Source organism: Gymnoscopelus braueri (assembly GCF_963280865.1).
Source record: "Gymnoscopelus braueri genome assembly, chromosome: 9".
In the NCBI taxonomy this organism is placed as follows: domain Eukaryota; kingdom Metazoa; phylum Chordata; class Actinopteri; order Myctophiformes; family Myctophidae; genus Gymnoscopelus; species Gymnoscopelus braueri.
This window is the reverse complement of record NC_137610.1, coordinates 39,795,591-39,816,833: the sequence shown is the minus strand read 5'-3', so window position 1 is coordinate 39,816,833 and position 21,243 is coordinate 39,795,591. Positions and strand designations below refer to the sequence as shown.

The 21,243-nt window shown below is 39.7% G+C and overlaps 1 protein-coding gene across 1 annotated transcript; it reads left to right on the top strand.

Moving 5' to 3' along the window:
* The first annotated feature begins 192 nt into the window (after positions 1 to 192).
* On the top strand, positions 193 to 16,154 carry gabarapl2 (GABA(A) receptor-associated protein like 2). The gene is made up of 4 exons (XM_080437532.1): positions 193 to 348; positions 1,457 to 1,512; positions 12,256 to 12,428; positions 14,689 to 16,154. The coding sequence occupies exons 1-4, from the start codon at positions 315 to 317 to the stop codon at positions 14,801 to 14,803; spliced, it is 378 nt and encodes a 125-aa protein (XP_080293658.1). The 5' UTR covers positions 193 to 314; the 3' UTR covers positions 14,804 to 16,154.
* The last annotated feature ends 5,089 nt before the right edge of the window (positions 16,155 to 21,243 follow it).

Genomic DNA, 21,243 nt, shown 5'->3' with positions numbered 1-21,243 from the left:
GTAGCAGATCTACAAGCTCACAACGCGTCGCATCGCGTGGCCTTCTTTTGGGCTTGTTTTCATAGACCTGGTTGCTTATTTCTCTCTCAAAATATGGCAACACAGTTCATAATGGTCTGACCAGCCATGACATCACCTCCCACTGCTAGACAGACAGGACGTTGGAAGCTTCTGGTTGATGATAGGAATTGTTGACGTTTTGTTTTGATCTTCTCTTTATCTGGATCGCTGCTCAATTTCATCGAACACTGACCTGCTTTACTTTACATTCTGACAGTATAGCATCACGCCTCGAGTGTGAGGATCCAGCAAAAATGAAATGGATGTTTAAAGAGGATCATTCCCTCGGTAAAGGGATTTTATGATTGTTATGAAACGTGCTGATGATACTGTCATGCATCATTCGTTTAGTTATAGTTTCCTTTACTTCCTGTTTCGAGTTTGCAATGTCATCCTTGACTTGATGGTGCAGAATTGCATGCCAATTTGAGTCTTAGACAGCACAACCTGTTATCCATTCAGGATGGCTACAAATGCTATGATGCTCTCCCTGTAACTTACAATTTTATCTCCTCAGATAATGGGAGGTCGTTGTAGTGCAGCCCTGGCCCCTGACAGATCATCATTTAATACATTTGCTTGCTGCCTCATGTAGTGTTGTGATCATGGTTGCCTTGCAATATAAGCTAAAAGAGAAATGTCGATTCTTATTATAGGCCTGGTGTTGTTGCTATAATTTGGCATATCTTGATAGTAAACTAAGTCAACCTAAGCAACACCAAATCTATATCTATCTATATATTTCTTTTCCCAACTTGGCTGTTAATTCTGCAGAGATACTACCAAAAGTAGGCTTTGTATCTAGGGTAATGAGAGGGTATCTTGAACATTAATGGATTTACCACACCTTACGCCATGCCCCAAAGGCCTTTAGTCAGTCTGCCTACAGTGAATCTGATCCTGCTTATAAAGTTGATGTATAGGGGGAAAGAAATTAATCAATGCAACGTTTACTATTGCTGATCACCTGAAAAGAGCACTGATCCAATTCAATAGTTTTTATCCAACAATGTAGGCCTTTAGTTTAGAATCCGTAGACAAAAAGTATCTCACAAGAATGACAGATAGTCTGATTCGACTAGGCTACTGTCTAATGTATCTCACAAGAATGACAGATACCAGATAGTCTGATTCGACTAGGCTACTGTCTTTTGGTGAATTAAGTGTAAAGTTAATTTGCTTTTGTTGTTATCCTGGTATGATGCATGTGGTTCTATCCCCGATTCAGAAATATGTTGCTGTGTCTACCTTTTATGCAGTATTTGATCCTGTAAATAAATCACTACTGTGTCTTAAGCTTGGCTTATTTGCATTAACACCTCAGCTGAGACTCCCAAGAGTCCCTGCTCATCCGTTTAATCTCTGACTTCCTGTTTGTTCCCTGTCTCTCCCACAGAACACAGAAGTGTGGAGTCAGCCAAAATACGCAACAAATACCCTGACAGAGTACCAGTGAGTAAGGGGGTAGTGGGGATAGCAATGATGGAGTGAATGAGGGAGGGAGGGAAAGGAAAAGGAAAGTATCATGACCAAAAGTATTATGAAAAGACTGTTACCCATTTTACTTAAGTAGTTTAGTGGGTATTATGGCCTTGTGTGGTTTATATGTGCAGTTTGGTTTACATCTATATCACGTCAAGCAGGGTAACATATCAAAAGGTATACACTACTTGCTTAAACAGAGCATCATCTTCTCATCAAAATGCATCCACAGTCCTGGTTAAAGGATTATCTTTGGTTTATCAGTGTCGAACGCACACATTTTGTTATATGTCCCCGGTACTGATTCACTCTAAACATACTGTAGTAAAGGCCGCTCCGCGAAGACGTCAGGACACGAAGAAGCAGGGGGGAAGGGAAGGGGTGTAGCATTTATTGTTTTGCATTTGTGGTGCCCCCTACGAGTAGCTTTTGGAGGTGCGCTGTAGAGGCCCCTGAACATGTGATTCAGTCGAATACAAGAACGCTCGCCCCAAAACACGCTCGTCCCCGGATCAAATCCGGCAACCTCGGAACGGTCGCCACCAGGTACTCTTAAATGTTACCTCAGTAAAACTATGCCTATTGCCTAAACCTAACCTTATTCCTAAACTTAGCCTTATTCCTAACCTTAACCCATTTTTGGCGGGAACCCCTATTTGTAACATTTTTAAATAAATATTTTTTTAGAATCGGCCTCAGGTCTAAATAGGTCACCCTCAGTAAAACAAATACAAGAACTGCTGGGGGTGAGCGGTGCGCAAACAAAACGGGGGCGAGTGTGTTCTGGGGCGAGTGTTCCGGTTACTGTTCAGTCTACGAGCACCACCAAAACTGAATTGGTCAGCACAGAGACTAAACGTCAGTAAAACATACCACTATTGCACTGTAAAATGCTTTTTTTGGAAAAAAAATTGTTTTCACTGTTGCTACACTTAAATATAAAATAAGTGTTAACCCATAATCCTATTGCATATTGTATGGCTGTTGAGATATTTGACATAAATATTGATATATGAAATTGTGTCCATATTGTGCACCCCCCTCCAGTAGCACCTAGAAGAAGTTTGTTCCTGCAGAGAACCCTGATATATGGCGTTTTTTGTAAGAAATACTGAAATACATCCATTCCACTCATTTCGGAAGGCAGTACAGGCAAACTGTACAGAATACCGCAAACTTTGAAAAGTAACCATAGCCATCGGAATGGAATATGAAAAATCTGAATGATACATATTTTATTTATCACACAACTCCAGAGATAATTTGTAGGGAATTATGTGAGCTTTGGATGGAATCTGTAGTAGTAGCAAAATGTGTGTTTTGAAGAAAATGTTAAATGGCGGAAAATCTATATAGTCGGAAATGGGTGTGGCCTATATGGGTAGTTGTGTCATGATCCAAGGAATCCAGGTGAAACCTATCTTTCTTGGCCTACTGGAAGTGTGCATGCAAAGTTTGGTGCCGTTCGGTCCAGCGGTTTGAACATTTTGAAACAGTGCTTCATACTGAATAACAAAGGAAATTGCTCTGATCACCTTGGTAAAAAAGAAAAAGTCAGCTATGTTACAAACTTTTCACACTCAGTTGCAGGAGCTTGCGGTAGTCGAGAACTAGATTGGCACCTCTCACTTAAGAGAGAGACAGATTCAACACGTGGACAACAGTAGGTGCTAAAATGCTTGCACTTAAGAAATGCGTCTTTGTATTGTGTACCGGGCTCTTTTGTGTTGATAATAATGTCTTGTTAACTTTATCCCTGTCCTGAGGCCTTCATTCTGCACCTGTTTAATGGGAACACTACTGGAAAGAATGGGACACTGAGACCACTGACCACACCCATTGTGTAGGCTGTGTGGTGGTTAAATCGTTTGCTACAGTAGGTCACCTTGGGTGAAGAAAATAAGTATGAGCAAGGCTGTTTCTCTATTGTCATTGAGGTTTGGCTTGCCTAGTACCCATTAACAAACTAAACCCACACTGACTTGTGAACCTGTAGCCTACAAATGATGTAACTATAAAACACATCCTTGAACCAACATGACATAAAACATTATGGTTTATTGAGCAAACAGTATGTCATAGAATGCACTAATCCACTTTCCACTGTAATGAAACTGACTGAAATATTAGAAGGGAATTCGGAAGCTTGGAACTTCTACTCACTTGTTTCCTCTTCTGTAAATCTGTCCATATGTGTGTCTATCTGTGAGCAGCTAATCTCCGGCAGTGCTGGACCAATCTGTGTGAAACTTTGCACCCATACTAATAGGCCAAGGAAGAACCTCCACTCCAAATCTTTCCAATTGGCCTCTTGGTGCAGCTATAATAACAGGCCGGTTAATGTTTAAGATCTTCAAGATATTTCTTCAAAATACACTTTTTGCTACAAAACTCACACAAATCGGTACACATTATCTCTGTGGTCACATGATCAAGATGTATCCATCAGGCTACGATTGCCTTTCAAAGTTTTCACGAGGGCGGGGCTTGTTTTGCACAAAATGTCACAAAAGCCTATAACTCTTGACCAGGGGTCATCACCATGGCAGCTTGTGATGGACATTTTCATTTAGTATTTCATTTTGCCACAGACATGCAAAATAATCATCTTACCAAAAACATAGTGGCCTAGTAGGCCTGTGACAAACAGCCAAAAAGGTCTTTAGTTTTCGAGATCCCCCTACCAGAGGTAGAACCAAACACAACATAGTTTTTCTTCATCTTTAAGGCCTCCCATACATGAAATGGATTGTTGTGAAAAAAATATTTTACTGCAAAAGTGGTGAAATTGATATATAAAATTATACACCCCAAACAAAAAGTAAAGCCTGGCCGTCTGGGGGTTGAGGCATAAAAACTCATTTAGATTCACAATGGAAGCTCTGACGGGTTTAAAATTTGGCATAAATGAAGTCAGGACATTCCTCTACATTCTAAAAAAAGACTGAATGTCAATATCTGAATGTAAATAGGAGATACAGTCATTTGAACACATACCTACATAGGCAGAAATGTAAATCAATGTAAAATGTTCTCTTTACTTTGTAGTGACTCTGACATGGATTGTCATAGCAGGACCTATGGCAGGTCTGTCCAGGGCAGGTCTGTTCTGTCCAGGGCTTTGTTGGGGAGCCCGAACAAGACACCGTTAGAGTAATCCAGGCGGGAGGAGATGAAAGCGTGGATGAGGGTCTCAGCAACAGAGTTTGAGAGTGACGGCCGAAGTCTGGAAATGTTTTTTAGGTGGAAGAAGGCGGATTTGGTAACGTATTTGATGTGGGATTGATAGGAGAGGGTAGAGTCTAGGATGACACCCAGGTTGCAAACCTCAGGGGATGGAGAGATGGAGCCACCATCCACATGGAGGAGGAAATCACCAATCCTCTGAAGCTGCGCCCTGGGACCCATGACCATGAGCTCTGTTTTCTTGCTGTTGAGTTTGAGTAGGTTGGTGGTCATCCAGGTCTTTATTTCGTGAAGGCAGTTGACAATGGACTGTGGAGGTAGCAGAGTGGTTGGTGTAGTGCTGAGGTAAAGCTGGGTGTCGTCAGCGTAGCAGTGGAAACGTAGACCATGGTTAGCCGATGATCTGACCAAGCGGGAGCATGTAGATGGTGAAAAGGATGGGACCAAGTACAGAAGCCTGTGGCACACCATGGTTTACTGGGGCTGGATCCATTTATGGAGACAAACTGTTGCCTGTTAGACAGGTATGAGTGGAACCAGGAGAGAACGGATCCGGTGAGTCTGAGGTGGGTGGAAAGGCGGTCGAGGAGGATGGAATGGGAGACGGTGTCAAAGGCTGCACAGAGATACAGAAGAACCAGGATACTGATGTGGCCTAAATCAGCAGCCCTGAGGAGATCGTTAGTGATCTTAATCAGGGCGGTCTCTGTGCTGTGGTGGGCTCTGTAGCCAGACTGGAGAGGTTCAAAGAGTTCATGGTTGGACATGTGCTGATGGAGCTGTGCAGCTACTGCTCTTTCCAGGGTCTTGCTGAGGAAAGGAAGGTTGGAGATTGGCTGGTAGCAAAGTCATCAGGGTCCAAACCAGGCTTCTGGACAGGCTCTGTTACACTAAATGTAACTTTAAGTTCCATTCCAGCTAGCTGATTAGCTACTTGATTTGCCAAGGTCCTTATCTGTTCACTTGCTGAAAAATATTTGCAATGATTTACCTGTCAGTTTATGAAAAAGCCCATGTAGGCAGGCATTACGATGCAGACAGAGCAGGTGGAGCCAAATACAATAATATAACCTGTAACCAAATATGTTAAACAATATAAACTCTACAGAAGTTAATGACTTGCTGTTATGAGGATAATTTTGAGCATCAAATGGGTGGAGCTTGGTTTCCCCCAGTCAGGTTTGCTAAATAATTCTTTGTAGTTCTACTGTACGCCTGAATTTTTCTTGTTGAAGTTGCATAATATTTTCAAATGTTCTCAACTTTGGGACATTTCATACATTTTAGGGACTTCTACTCAAGTGAATTTGCTAATACGTACACTGTTAGGCTATATGTACACTAACCATATTGTTACCAGTGATACTATACAGCTCTGTTCCAATCTGGTGAAACTGTTATTGTGTGCTGCTATTGTCAATGTAAGCCTCTGGACAGGCTCTGTTACACTAAAGGAACTTTAAGCTAGGCCACTCTCCAGCTAGCTACTTGATTTGGCAAGGTCCTTCTCATCTTTTCACATTCCAAAATATTTGCAATGATTTACCTATCAGTTTATGAAGAAGTCCATATGTAGGCAATACGATGCAGATAGAGCAGGTGGAGCCATACTGGTATAACCTGTAACCAAATAATTTTAAATGATATAAGCTCTACAGAATTGAATGACTTGCTGTTATGAGGATAACTTGGATCATCAAATGGGTGGAGCTCGGTTTACCTCAGTCCGATTTGCCAAATAATTGTTAATAGTTCTACTGTAGGCCTGCATTTCAAGTTGCATATATTTTATAAATGTTTTAACCATTTCTCAACTTTGGGACATTTCATACATTTTAGGGACTTCTACTCAAGTGAATTTGCTAATATTTTTCCACCCTTGATAAGTGAATTGGAAATAAAACTAATCTGCGTGATTCTGTAGATTTCATTAGGACTGTTTCATGTTTTCCCCATTTGGGACACCATATACGTTTAGTGACATAACTCCATGAGTATTAAAGCTACTTTTACACAATGTATATTGCTGGATTCGAACCACACCTTTCAAACAAGACATCATAGGTCCTGCTATGCAATCCATGTCAGAGTCACTACAAACTAAAGAGAACATTCTACATAGATTTACATTTCCGCCTATGTAGGTATGTGTTCAAACGTATCTCCTATTTACATTCAGATATTGACATTCAGTCTTTTTTTTTTAATGTAGAGGAATGTCCTGACTTCATTTATGCCACATTTTTAATCTGTCAGAGCTTCCATTGTGAATCTACATGAGTTTTTATGCCTCAACCCCCAGACGGCCAGGCTTTATTTTTTTGTTTGGGGTGTATAACTTTATATATCAACTTCACCACTTTTGCAGTAAAATATGTTTACACAACAATCCATTTCATGTATGGGAGGCCTTTAAAGATGAAGAAAAACTATGTTGTGTTTGGTACTACCTCCGGTAGGGGTACCTTAATTTTTTGGGGCCATTGCCACTAGCCTATAGCCCTAAATGTATACTAATGGACTCCTAATGTGTCATAGGGTCTATTCCAATGTGTTGCACATTTTAAAACAATAGTATGTCTGCATTAACTACTGAGCCACTTAACGACCAAAGAAAAAAATCCTAATTATTTTGGATAATAATAATTGAGTCTCATCAGTACAACAGTGCTTCCATCGCAAAAGGGCCACTTAGCTGCAAAGGTGAGTGGGTGCATACTGCATATTATACATCATATGGCTAATATACAGATTGCTGGCTTTTCAAAAGACAGTGTTACTTAAGGACAGAAGGAGATCAAGTTCTACCAGCTAAACCATTGGTTTGGTTTGGCAAGGTACGATAGCTAGTTGTGGTTTCCATTTAAGTGATCGGGTATTCTCTGTTGATGAGAAAGTCCAAAGCATGCAAATGTAACAATGGAAAAAAGACACACACTACAAGCTACACTACACTTGATTTGATTTGATTTATTAGACGTAATAAGTACATGTTAAATGCTTTTCACGGAAATGTCAAGGATAAAATGCCAATGGAACACTGGAACAAGGAAACTTGAGAGACATGATGAGTGATGAGCCAAATATGCCTTAATACATTATAATTGTCCTCTATAACTAAAATTAAAAACACCTTAAATATTTTAGTATTTTAGAAATAGTTAATCTTTTACTCAAGCGGGACAATGCCCGTCGCAAGTTGTCAGTTGTGTCATTTGTCCATGTGTGGTCTAGCCCTATGGAATTTATGGAATGCATATGAAAAAAAAAGAAAAAAAAACGTAATACTTTCTAAGGTTAGTATGAGCATCAAATCAATATTTGAAATATGTTTTTTTTGCACATGAACTGTTTCTAAAATAAATAAAATATTTAAGGTGTTCTAGAGGGCAATTATAATGTATTAAGGCATATTTGGCTTATTAGCCAGGGATCCTTCTAATAAAGGGCATTCCAGGATTTTAATTGAATGCAGTGTCACAATAGTTTAATGCGAAGGCACCTAACTTTGATCAGAGGTGAGCTAACTTTTAGGTTGGAGGAGGTCCCTAGGCTGTGGATGGAGGGTTACCATGGATTATGATTGTGGAGTGTTATTAGTGTGGTTGCCCGAATGGGCAACCAGACTATTGTTATAGATAAACTTTATTCTGGATAAACTTTTTTTTCAACCGCATCTCCTCCCACAGTTTATTTTTCCCAATTTAGTGGCATATGTCAAAATGATCGTCTTGACCGGGAATCGTGCGCTTGTATTTTGCTAAGAGATTGGTTAAATAGTTTAATTGATATTGCTTTATTAGTGCATTAAATTTCCCCATCCGCTTTAATGAAAAAGTGAAAAAACTCAAATTCAAGTATTTCTTTCTCTGAAATAATAATTACACCAGTCGGCCTCATGGTGGCGCTATAACAGCCCCCTTTACGTTTTGGCCTATAACTCTTGAACCGTATGTCGTAAAATCAAAATGTATTTTTCCCTAGATTCTTTGGGTCATGACGCATCTCTCCATATAGGCCACGCCCATGTGCGTCAGGATAGATTTTTATTATTAATGGAGATAAACTTTAGTTTAGACCGTATCTCCTCCCACAGTCTTTATCCCCCAATGTCGTGCCATATGTCAAAATGACCGTCTTGACCGGGAATCATGCGCTTGTATTTTGCTAAGAGATTGGTTAAATAGTTTAATTGATATTGATTTATTAGTGCATTAAATTTCCCCATCCGCTTTAATGGAAAAGTGAAAAAACTCAAATTCAAGTATTTTTTTCTCAGAAACCGTAAAAGCTAGAGTTACCAGATTTGGAGAGGAGGTTTATAATTTAGTCCGAAATTATTGAAAAAATAATTACACTAATCGGCCACATGGTGGCGCTATAACAGCCCCCTTTACGTTTTGGCCTATAACTCTTGAACCGTAGGTCGTAAAATCAAAATTTCGTTTTCCCTAGATTCCTTGGGTCATGACGCATCTCCCCATACACGCCCATTTGCGTCAGGATAGATTTTCCGCCATTTTGAATTTTCTTCAAAACACACTTTTAGCTCCTCCTCCCACATATTTTGGTCAAATTTCACAAAAATCGGTACACATGATCTCTGGACCCATGCAATAATCTGGACCGAAACAGAATTTTGATAGTCCATACCGTTCGTCCGTAAATGGCTTCCAAAGTTAGCGGGAGGGGCCCGTTTTACAAAAAAGCCCACAAATCACGAACAAAACGTCCAGTCAATCCCAAATTTGAATCACATGTCAAGTGTGGTTTACTCAACAAATCCCCAAAATGTAACCGTTTGTTGCAAAAACCTTATTTTGGGGGGATCAATACTCTCAAAATGAAACGCAAGTGATCTCAGGAGTTACGTGACAATGTAATTGGCACAGCCTCCGACGGTATTCCTCCCAGCGTATTCCTCGAGTCCCGGCGGCAGCGACCCGCGACTAGCGTCAGTGCAACCACACTCTGCAATTGCCCTGAATTGCGACGCGTCTAGTTAAAGTTGTTATTGTCATTATTGGACACTTTGAAACACTGTCGCTCAACTAACGACAACCAGCTTTACTTGTCCAGTTCTGCCCTCCTTTGCCTTTGTAGCAAATAGCTCCTTCTGAACCAGGGGTCATCAACATGTCCGTACATGGTCATGGACAAACATGTCCGTGGCAAGACTTGTCTATGTCCGTGGCACTCTTTTTTTCCCCTTCTTTTTTTAAGAAAAATATCGCCTATACTTTTGCATTATAATGTAAAAACATATTCTTAAATACACAATTGAATCTTAAAAAATGGGTTTGAATGATTTTGGTGACTCAAAGTGTCAGGATGACATGCTCATTATTATGTTGCAGGAGATTTGTGGTATATGTTGTGATGCAATCATGTACAGGACATGATTGCATCATGTGAGGACAACAAGATTCTCTGAAAATGTCAAAACATCCGTTCAATCCTTTGTGGGATACTAGTATTTTTATTTTTTAAAGTATGTCAATGGTATGTGACCACAGTGAAAAATGGTGCAGGAAAAGAGCAAAAACAGAAGGCATGTCATCTGTTGAGAAAGAGTACAGAGGCAAAGGAGGGCAGAACTGGACAAGTAAGTTGATTTATGTCAGTTGAGAGAAAGCTTTTCAAAGTGTCCAATAATACCAATAATAACCATAATAACACTCCACAATCATAATTCATGGAAACCCTTGATCCACAGCCTCACCATCAGACCACCTCCTCACCTCTGATCAAAGTTAGGCACTTTTGCATCAAACTATTGTGACACTGCATTCCTTTCTATTCTGTCATGTCCTTCATTAATCACTCATCGTGTACTGTACATATTATGTTTTGACTCAAGTCATTTTCCATTGTTCCATTCGGCATACCTTAGACTTTCTCATCAACATAGACTACAGTACCTGTTCACCTTAATGGAAACCACAACTATTAAAGTTGACAAACAAAAAATGGAAGCACTGTCTGTACTGATAACTAAGACCCAATTATTGAAATCCCAAACATGGAATATACTTGGACCATGCCTGTCTCAGGACTGCCAGCTGCCAATATACAGTGGATAATTTCCCAGTCTCCAGGTTTTCGAAAGTATAGCTAACCACTTTAAACCTGACATCCCAATATTGGGCATGCAAGAAAAGTGTTGATCTACAAGCTCACAACATGCTGTGATGTAAGTAAATGTATTTACTTGATAAGTGGCTCGTTTAAAAATGTGTAGTGCAGTGGAATAGAGTGTAGTCATATGGCACTATGACTATATATTTAGGTCTAGGCCTATGTGATTCTGGTAATATTACTGATTACTCGTTTTGCATGTCTGTGGCAAAAATACAATATTTATGGAAATGTCCATCACAAGCTTGCATGGTGATGACCCCTAATCTGAACAGATGACATGCCTTCTGTTTTTGCTCTTTTCCAGCACCATTTTTTCACTGTGGTCCCTCGCATGCCGTTGACTTTTATTATTTCATTGTCTGACCACACCACATACACTCCACGAATCTGTTGTCTTAAAAAAAGAAAGAAAAACTAAAACATTTTACTATATTCACAGTTGAGGCAGCTATTAGCAATAATTTATTTTAGCTGTCTTGTTGTCTTCACCTGATACAGTTGTGTGTACAGGTACCATGTGCAATAGCACCGGCTTCGGATGCTGTCAATGCACTGAATGGGGCTCGAGGCTCAGTAGGTGTTTTGTCGTTATTCTGTGGGTTGATGAAAGTTGGGGCAAACGCTCACCCAAAACATGATTTACGATTCTGTGCCTATCGGTACATAACTCGGACGGCGCTGAGTCGGCTCAAGCGAACTTCACAACGTTCGGCACGGCAACTCGCTCGCTTTAGCAATAGTCTGATTAAACGTGATAATGTCCCATTCAGTGCATTGACAGCATCCAAAATGGGTGGCAATGGGCCTACAAAAAATCTCCTGCAACACATGTAATGAGCATGTTACTTTACGAGTCACCAAAGTTATTCAAACAATTTTTTTATGTTTCTACATTATAATGAAGAAAATATATACAGTAGGCTTTATTTTGATTTTTTAAAAATGTGCCACGGACATAGACATGTCTTGCCACAGACATGTTTGTCCGTGTATGTACATGTTGATGACCCATAGGTCGTACAATTAAATGAAAATTTCCTGTGGATTCCTTTCCGACATTTTGTGTTTTCTTCAAAACACACTTTTTGCGGTACTACTACACACTTTGTTTTTTCTCAAACACTTTTTGCTATACTACAAAAAATGTTGTCCAAAACTCACACAAATCGGCACACGTTATCTTTGGAGTCATGTGAAAGATGATCAGATTTTCCATATTCCGTTCTGATTGCCTATGACTGACTTCCAAAGTTTGCGGGCTCTGGGTAATCCCCCCGGCCGGGCTCCATGAGTGCACTTTTCTAGTTGTGTTTGTTTTGGTTGCCTCTGTGATTTTGTGTGTGCGCTTGCATGTACTGCATGTTCACATTTGTATTCCTGTGCCAGGTGATAGTGGAGAAGGTATCTGGCTCACAGATAGTGGACATTGACAAGAGGAAGTACTTGGTGCCCTCTGATATCACAGTGGCCCAGTTCATGTGGATCATCAGGAAACGCATTCAGCTGCCATCGGAGAAAGCCATCTTCCTCTTTGTGGACAAAACTGTCCCCCAGTCCAGGTGAGATGGGAAGGAACACAATTTATTTTAAATGGGTTCCAAGGGAGTTCAATCACCTGTTCCCTGTAACCACCATTCACAAAATGCCCTCCATGACTGTCCTATTAGAAGTGATATCAAAGTCTTTATCTCCACAGAAAACATTCCCATGCCATATTTTGTATTTTGTCAAGTGGCATAGTAATTGTAATGTGGACTTTAAGGAACAAACTCTTTATGAAAAGACATTGTTACTCAAAACTGCCTCAAAATGTTGGACAGGAATTGTGGCCCTGACTGCTTTATAATGTGTAGTTGTGGTTGTTTATCTTTTTTTTTACATCAATATCACTTGAACCAGGTAGCATATCTAAGACGAAAAGTTTATGCTACATAAACAAGGCACCATCGTAATACTCTAAACAAAAAGTTTGTGCAGCACTGGTAAAGGATCTTTTCAAGCCTGTGAATTCATTTTCAGTACTGTCAATTCCCCAACAGGAAAACCGACTACATAAAACTCTTGTTTTTTATTGTGGTATCCTATACTTATACAGTAAAAGCTAAGATAAACCCCCTTTCCATTTACACGTGTAAGGGCGTACCTCTTTGTCTCTTCATTTCCGTAAATAAAGAACAGGACATACGAATTGTTTAACTGTGAAATCAATCTCCCTGTGAAACGGGATGAAGCCACTCCTATCTCCCACATTGACACTGATTCAAAAATGACCACGTGCTTCACAACTGTTGACAACTATGCACCGTATACAAATGCATAGAAAACTGTACTCTATATGTTGACATTGTTTTGATATTGCTTTGATTTACTTAATCTTTTTACTACTAACGATAGACTATAAAAATATAATTCACTCATATTATACCACTCATGCTCACAGAGGTATAGCCTCATACTTGTCTCATAACCATCTGATCAAGTGTCAATAGCTATGGACAGTCATTGTCTTGGTGGAGGATACTATAGACAGGAGATACACCCTACAACCAACCAAGTCACTGGAGTAGTGTGAATAGGAGTGGAAAGGCAATATAGTACAGCCACCGCTTCCCTTTTACTATTCAGTTCAAGGAATGTCTTATCTTATCACGACTCATGTATCTGCCTACTCTGGTATCTTTGTGTGTGTGTGTGTGTGTGTGTGTGTGTGTGTGTGTGTGTGTGTGTGTGTGTGTGTGTGTGTGTGTGTGTGTGTGTGTGTGTGTGTGTGTGTGTGTGTGTGTGTGTGTGTGTGTGTGTGTGTGTGTGTGTGTGTGTGTGTGTGTGTGTGTGTGTGTGTCCACACAGCTATAGTTATGAATATCTTGGGAACGCAGTTATGTAGAATTCCAAAGACATTTGGCCCCAGGGGCCACATCAGCACCAAACTTGGCACAAACACTGTTCAGGGGTCTGACATGACAATAGTCTCCCCAGGGGCCACCTGTGAACCCCAGGGGCCATGTTAGGGGCCCTCAGGGGCCACAGGCACACCGTTGCTCCAATCCTCACCAAACATGCCACAAACACTGTTTAGGGGTCGGCCATGTAAATAGTCACACCACAGGCCACACCAGGGGCCCCCGCGGCCAAACATGGCACTGAGGAAGAAGTTATATGGCTGCTTGTATCTAACCTTTATATTATACCATCACTTATAATACTTCTACAATACATTATGATATTTGACAGCTTGCAAGAGCCTAAATGTCTCCACTAGGCCTAATAGCTATTGTTTTGGTACAGCCTATCTTGTTATGGTTCAGTTTGTCCTTCAGGCAGCTACAGTATAATTATGATCTCTACCCTGTGCTCGAGGCAGAACTACCGTACCACTGACATAAGTGTTAATGTACTTCTGACCATGATATCATGTACATAAAGCATAACCACCACCACCACCTAGAATATTGTCTCGACGATTGCTGATTGATCCAGAATTCCACGACACCAAACATGGCACAAATGCTGTTCAGGGGTCTGCCATGACAATAGTCACACCAAAAAAGACTAAATTGTACACATGGGTACTACAGCATTGTTACAGCATTGTTACAGCGTAGCGGTCTGAAAATCTAATGCTATTTCATTCCACTGTTGCACTCACTCACACTTTGGATAGGAACATCAGCTAAAAGCTTTACATAATTGCCAAAGTGACAGTTTCATTATGAATGTGTATGTTACATATCAGTCCAATTCTAAAGGTGGGGTCACCTAACAAGAACCTTTGAACACAGACACATGATCTCTGACCATCTGCTTTCTAATCTGTTGCAGTCTCACAATGGGCCAGCTGTATGACAAGGAGAAGGATGAGGATGGTTTTCTCTACGTGGCCTACAGTGGAGAGAACACCTTTGGTCTCCACGCCTTTGACACAATTCTGGGTTAATGCCATACTGTATGCCTCTCTATCTGTCTCTCTCTCTCTCTCTCTGTGTCTTTCTCACACACACATTCACACACACACACACACACACACACACACTATAGGGCCCAACATACAGTATATTGGTGGACCAATATCAGGTAATATTGGCCTTTCAAAGGTATGTTCATATTAGCATGAATTACACCAATAATTCACCAACATGAGATAAATGTGAGCACAATCACTCATAGATAATATTTTGATAACCACATTTTAACTAGACAACTGGGGGAGGGGGAAATTCTAAGGAAACATGTTATACAATTCTATTTGGGTCTACAGAGGGCTGTTATTGTTCTTTATGGTTTTAAGTTTATCTTCAAACCATAAATAATGGTCAAAGGCCTCCGGCCTTTGTCACAGGTCTTTGAAAGATCGAAAGGCAGGTTAGAAGAACAACTCAGCCTACATTATACTTCATCGCACGACCGTGTTGCTACATGTTACATGTACAAATTACTTTAGGAAGATCAAGCTCTCATGCTGCAATCATCACAGAAATTTGACAGATCAGGTGTCAATAATTCTCCTTTCCAACTATCAAGAGCAGTGTTGGACCAAAAAAGCAAAACAACCAAAAAGAAAGAAAAAAAGTTAAAAAGAAAGAAAAAAAGTTTTGTTGGGCTCAAATTCACAGAGACGCATAAATACACAACATGCGCCAATAGTTACACATTTCTCCATCCAATCATACTAGATTTCTGTCAGCCAAGCTTGATTTTTATCATAGCAAATCTGTTTCAGTAAATGTGTGCAAGAAACCTTATAAAACGGTTGCTCATGTTATGGATGCATTTCTATCTTGTCATGTTATGTATTTACATTTTAGTAGGTATATTTGATTCCTTAGGCACAGTTAACAAAGAAAAAGCATGTGAAGCAAGACAGCTCGCACCTGCCCTCAAGGCAGTGAATAACAAGATTCAGCCAATGAACAGGTGGTATTAACTAGGGGTGCAACAGTTAATCGAACTAATTGATTTAATCGATTATAAAACATTATCGATTTGAATCAAATCGATTTTAAAAAATTTCGAAAACAGCTAATTTTCAAGCTCACAATGCATTGCGACTCGTGAGCTTGGAGATCTATTTTCACTATTTTTGCATGACTGTTGTACGACAAAGTATAAAATAATAGGGCTTAAGTGGTTAATCAAAGTAATTGATTTAGTGTATAATAAAAAATCTCTTCGAATTTCTTCGCGTTGATATATATATATATATAAAGAAATGCGCTTCTCGATTATTCTATGAATGAAAAAGGTAAGATAGAGTAATCGCTAAGAAGATAATTGATAGTTGCAGCCCTAGTATTAACCAGCTACTGCAGCGTTGAGCAGTTATATAGCTTGTCCGTGTATGGGAGCACATCCAACATCACCCCAATTCCATTACCATTTCATTCACATGGAACTGAAACGTCAGCAGAACACTTAGTACAATATTTGGCAATGTTTTATTTTATGGCATTGTACTATTATGGTATACTATACCTGATTATAAGGATTGCAGCCACAATGTACTGATAAGGTGCTTATGCCTGTGCTAATAGTTTCATTAATATTTTAATGACAATAAAGGCGAGCCATAGATGGAAACAAAGCGGGTCTAAATGTATAAACAATACACTGTCCCTTGAGGCCACCACCTTACCTACTGTCTGTACCTGCTCATTTCTTATGAGCAACACTTCAGGTTTAGTATTACCCAGGAATTTTACAAGGCTTTGACCACACAAATGCAGAATGAAGAATGAACATTCACACACCATGTCCTTCTCCGTTTACAGAGATTGACGAGTTGGCTAGAACGGCCTCATTTGATTTTTGCGCCATAAAACTGTTACAACATGGGAATGACAACTGATAGTATTATGATTTGTGTAATATATTGATTGAATGCCATAATATACTGTAAAGGATTATGTGTTTTATTTCATCAGTGTTTAATTGTTTACTATGTCTTAAAAGAAAATGAATGAAACCATTTTAGATATTTCCAAAGGAAAGGTAGCTGGATGACCTGACCAATAAAAACAAATGTGAAAGGATTCAAAGTTGTTGCTTTTTATAATGTAAACATGAGCAAGGATATGTCACATGACAAATGTCAAATATTCTACATTCACAAGTGGAAGAGGATATCAATATCCATAACAAAACATCACATAAATAACACAGTACCATATAATGACCATGACTATTTTCCAGTCCCTTCCGCAATCAGAAATGTATTCCCAAACAACCAGAACACAGTTAGAACACATAGCACTGGATAATCTACTACTGAGCACAAAATGTTTTATTCAATTTATGTCAGTGACGCACATTTTGATTAAGAAAGCAAAAAGAGAAAGGCCTCTGGCACGTCAATAGTTTGACCCATTGAAAGGAGAAAGAGCAGCATCACATACCAGGCAGCCTTATCAACAGAGAGGCCATTGTTCAGAAGGTTATCACTTTCTCCGTTAGGCATTCTTCTTATCGATGGCACTCCCTTCCTCATCTGACTCTAGCTTCTACTATCATCCTTTACCTGCTTTCAAGGCAAGAAACTGAAACTCATTGTTCACTGTTACGTGCCAACGTCCTTTCAGGTGTCAGATGAACATACATTGTAAAATAATAAAAGACTAATCTTAAAAAGGAAAGCTTATAGATTTGTAAATAGAAACTGAAAAAACAACCAAACCCATAAAGAAGCTTTTATATTGTTCCTATTTCCTAAGAAATAAGTAGGAGGGGAAGCCATTACAATGGGATTGAATTGACAATGTAGGGCACCAAGGTCTTAATTACTAAGGCCATGCTGCTCAGCATTGATATAAGGTAAAGATAAAATAAATCTTTATTTATTAGCATGGCATAGACGGGCCATTGTTTTAAGGAGAATCTGCTGGTCCTACAAAATTGCATAATGCCGTTTCCTGTCTATTTGTAATACTAGATGTTCAGCCTGCCTTCACATTTCGATTTTCAGGCCGCAAAGCAGCCTGAAAATCCAGACACACAAACAGTTTGGATTTGGACAGAAATGTCATTTTTGCACCCGTTAAGAAGTAAAAGAAGAAGTAACCCATAAGCCAAATTTAATAGAATATAAATACCCCGCTTTCTATCTTTCCATTTGGAACACTCAACCACTTAAACCCTATATACTTAGATGATCGGAGTCCCGCAGGGATCTATAATAGGCCCCCTCCTCTTTCTTTTTTTTAACCTCTACACCAAATCTCTTAGCCGAAAATAGCCAATCTAAGCTCACAAGGCGTCGTAGATCTGCTATTTATGCCGGATGTTCGCCCCCAGAATAGGGGCACTGGGGTTTGTGTGGCTAAAACCCCTTCCGCTGTTGATTCACTCTATTCATCTACAAATATGATCATCATACAACTATATAGTTGCTGTCGGGCAGAAACCTTGTATCTCCATATTCCGACTTTTTATGTTTTTTCGTAATTGAATGCCCTACTTCGTCATACCACAGTGAACCAAAGAAAAGTATTAACAAGAGCTTGTGAATAAATAATAACTACATTGGTCCATAGGAAAAATAGTTTATGAACAGGTTGAAAAGTATCTCGCTGAAAAAAACTAATGTACGAATTCCAATCTGGCTTCAGAACATCCCATTCCACTGACACATGCCTTCTCTATTTGAACGACCACATCAAACATGAGGTGGACACGGGTAAATACTGTGGCATGGTCATGCTGGACCTCCAAAAGGCATTTGACACCGTAAATCACTATATTGATTGATAAGCTAAAAGCAATCGGTTTTGATAGCACATCAGTGAACTGGATGAAATCCTATCTGGAGGGGAGAGAACAGGTGGAGGTGAACGAACCGCCGCCCCCCCCCCCCCCCCTCCCTCCCAGTGAGCTGTGGCGTTCCGCAAGGAAGCATACTAGGACCTTTACTGTTCCTAACATATGTAAACGACATGACATCAGCTTGTGACTGCAATTTGTTCTTGTTCGCGGATGACTCTGCTCTGGTCTCGGACAAGGACAAATTGCAGGTTGAAAAAGCCCTTAGCTCTGAACTCAGTAGAATCTGCATCTGGCTCGCTGATGCAAACTATCAATACACTATCAGTAAAACTGAATCCATTCTCTTTGGGTCCAAAATAAACCTCTGCAAGGCCGACGGCTTCACAGTAAAAGTGAGTGACAATGTGATCACAAGAAAAGAGGAAATTACCTACCTGGGTTGCATTTTAGAGGCAAATCTTAATAAAAAAAAGTCAACAAAAGAACAGGATCTCCTCTCTGGTCAGTAAGAGTACATTTTGGACTCTAGCAGGAGCACTCATCCAATGTCACTTCGACTATGGATGTACCTCATGGTACCACAAAAGGCCTTAAAAACAAGGCTCCAGTCCAGACATCCCAAAACAAACTGGTCAGGCTACTGCTTGGCCTTACATCTACAACTCATTTAACCCCTTGCTAGGGTGGGATGGCTCAGGGTAGAGGACAGAGTACAGGAACTTGCAATGGGCCTGGTCTACAAGATACACTACACCACAAAGTCACCCATGTACCCGTCAAACTGCTTTAAAAATGTCAATGACGTCCACAATCACAACACCAGTGGGAGCTCCACAAATCACATTCAACCCAGATTTGGCTCTAACAAGGGATTAAATTCGTTCTACTGCTATGCCACAAAAATGTGGAATGCCCTACCAACAGTCATAAAAACATGTGAATCCTTTTACTCTCCTTCAAAACCGCTCTAAAAGAGCCAGGTGGCTGCAATTCGGAACTGGCCCCTGTAAAAAGTCTGGCCAACAGGCCCCCCCCCCCCCAAACTGTTTATTGTACATATTTAGATTTTTTATTTCTACTTTTTGCATAGTAGTGTGTATTTGTCTGTCGTTGAGTGCAAAGGACCCCAATGGAAACAAGCCATAGTGCTTTCTTGGGTTTAAAATCCTCTTAACAGACCTTGTATTGAACTGTACTTCCCTGTGCTTGTCTTTGCAAACTGTCGATAAAGTATTCAATCAATCAATCAATCAATAGGAACACAGATTCTTTTTTCCATTTCCTTGAAAGTAACAGTTTTGGACATACAAGGTTTTCACTCGACAGCGACGGAATATAATATGCTGACTGTGACAAGATAAGTGTGCAAACGATAAAGGTCCTGCCTGGAACAATGAATGGAGCCCCATATTCAGCACGGTGTGTCCAGCTGTGTTTATGTTCAGTTAAGAGCAGGGGGGTCTGTGGTCACAACAGGTTAGGAACAGGGAAAACACCAGTCATCTGAGGACACTGACCAACGGTCAGCAACCTCTTCAAACAGCATGACTACACTGTGTATCCTCAGTGGTGGTACTCAGATTTGATTATTTAAGTAAAAGTAGCAATACCACAATATGAAAATACTCTGTTACAAGTAAAACTCCTGTATTCAACATTTGGCTTAAGTAAAAGTACAAATGTATTGGTATCAAAATATACTTACCAAAGTAAAAGTACTCAAATTCTTCCAAAAATAGCTCAAAATGCGATGCGTTGTGATCTTGAAGATAAACTATTATTTTCGAATAGCTTTTAATATAAAATATGGCTTAAGTGGTTAATGTATGTTTTTTGTTTTGTCATAATACAAATCTGCAAACTAATTGTAATTAAAGTTTTCTAAAAAATGTATTGGAGTAAAAAGTATAATATTTGCCTCTGAGATGTAGTGGAGTAGAAGTGTAAAGTATAAAAAATTGAAATACTCCAGTTAACGTACCTCAAAACTGTACTTATGTACAGTACTTGAGTAAATGTACTTAGTTACTTTACATCACTGTATCCTGCTGTTGAAGGGAAGGTCAACTACGGCTTTGAGGATTCACTACAGACTACACTACAGCATCATCAATGCAAACCTCAAAATGACCAGCTGACCAAACAGGCTGAACCACATTAACCAATTAAACCTCAACATCAGTATTGTGGGGGAAACATTCGACAGAAAATAGCAGATCTACAAGCTCACAATGCATTCAGTGCACAAATGTTAGTACAATAAGGCTTAAAGCCTAAATGTAACTTTCCTCTTCTACCCCAGATTTTAACCCAATTTCCTGTGCAAATGCTGACATTTTTACTATTGAGCTAATAAGAGCTTACCTGCTTGCTCAGGGGATAAATAGAATTTTGACCGCCCTGTGTCTAGGTGAGACATGACCTTTGACCTAATTGTCTCAATAGAAGAGCAGGGAGACAAAATACAACCACCGTAATTGTATAAGTCATATTGTATTAACATACTCTTCCATAAAGATTGGACAAAATTACAATTTTATTCATTGAGAAAAGTTACATAGTGCTGCTTTAAGTGATTAAAACAAGGAAAAAACAACACTTATGCCATATCATGATATTATG

Bases quoted from the DNA above. Each gene is read 5' to 3' on its own strand.
- gabarapl2 (XM_080437532.1), top strand. From the start codon at position 315: ATGAAATGGATGTTTAAAGAGGATCATTCCCTCG. The intron at 1,513-12,255 runs GTGAGTAAGGGG...TTCCTGTGCCAG, and splicing joins AATACCCTGACAGAGTACCA to GTGATAGTGGAGAAGGTATC. The intron at 12,429-14,688 runs GTGAGATGGGAA...AATCTGTTGCAG, and splicing joins AAAACTGTCCCCCAGTCCAG to TCTCACAATGGGCCAGCTGT.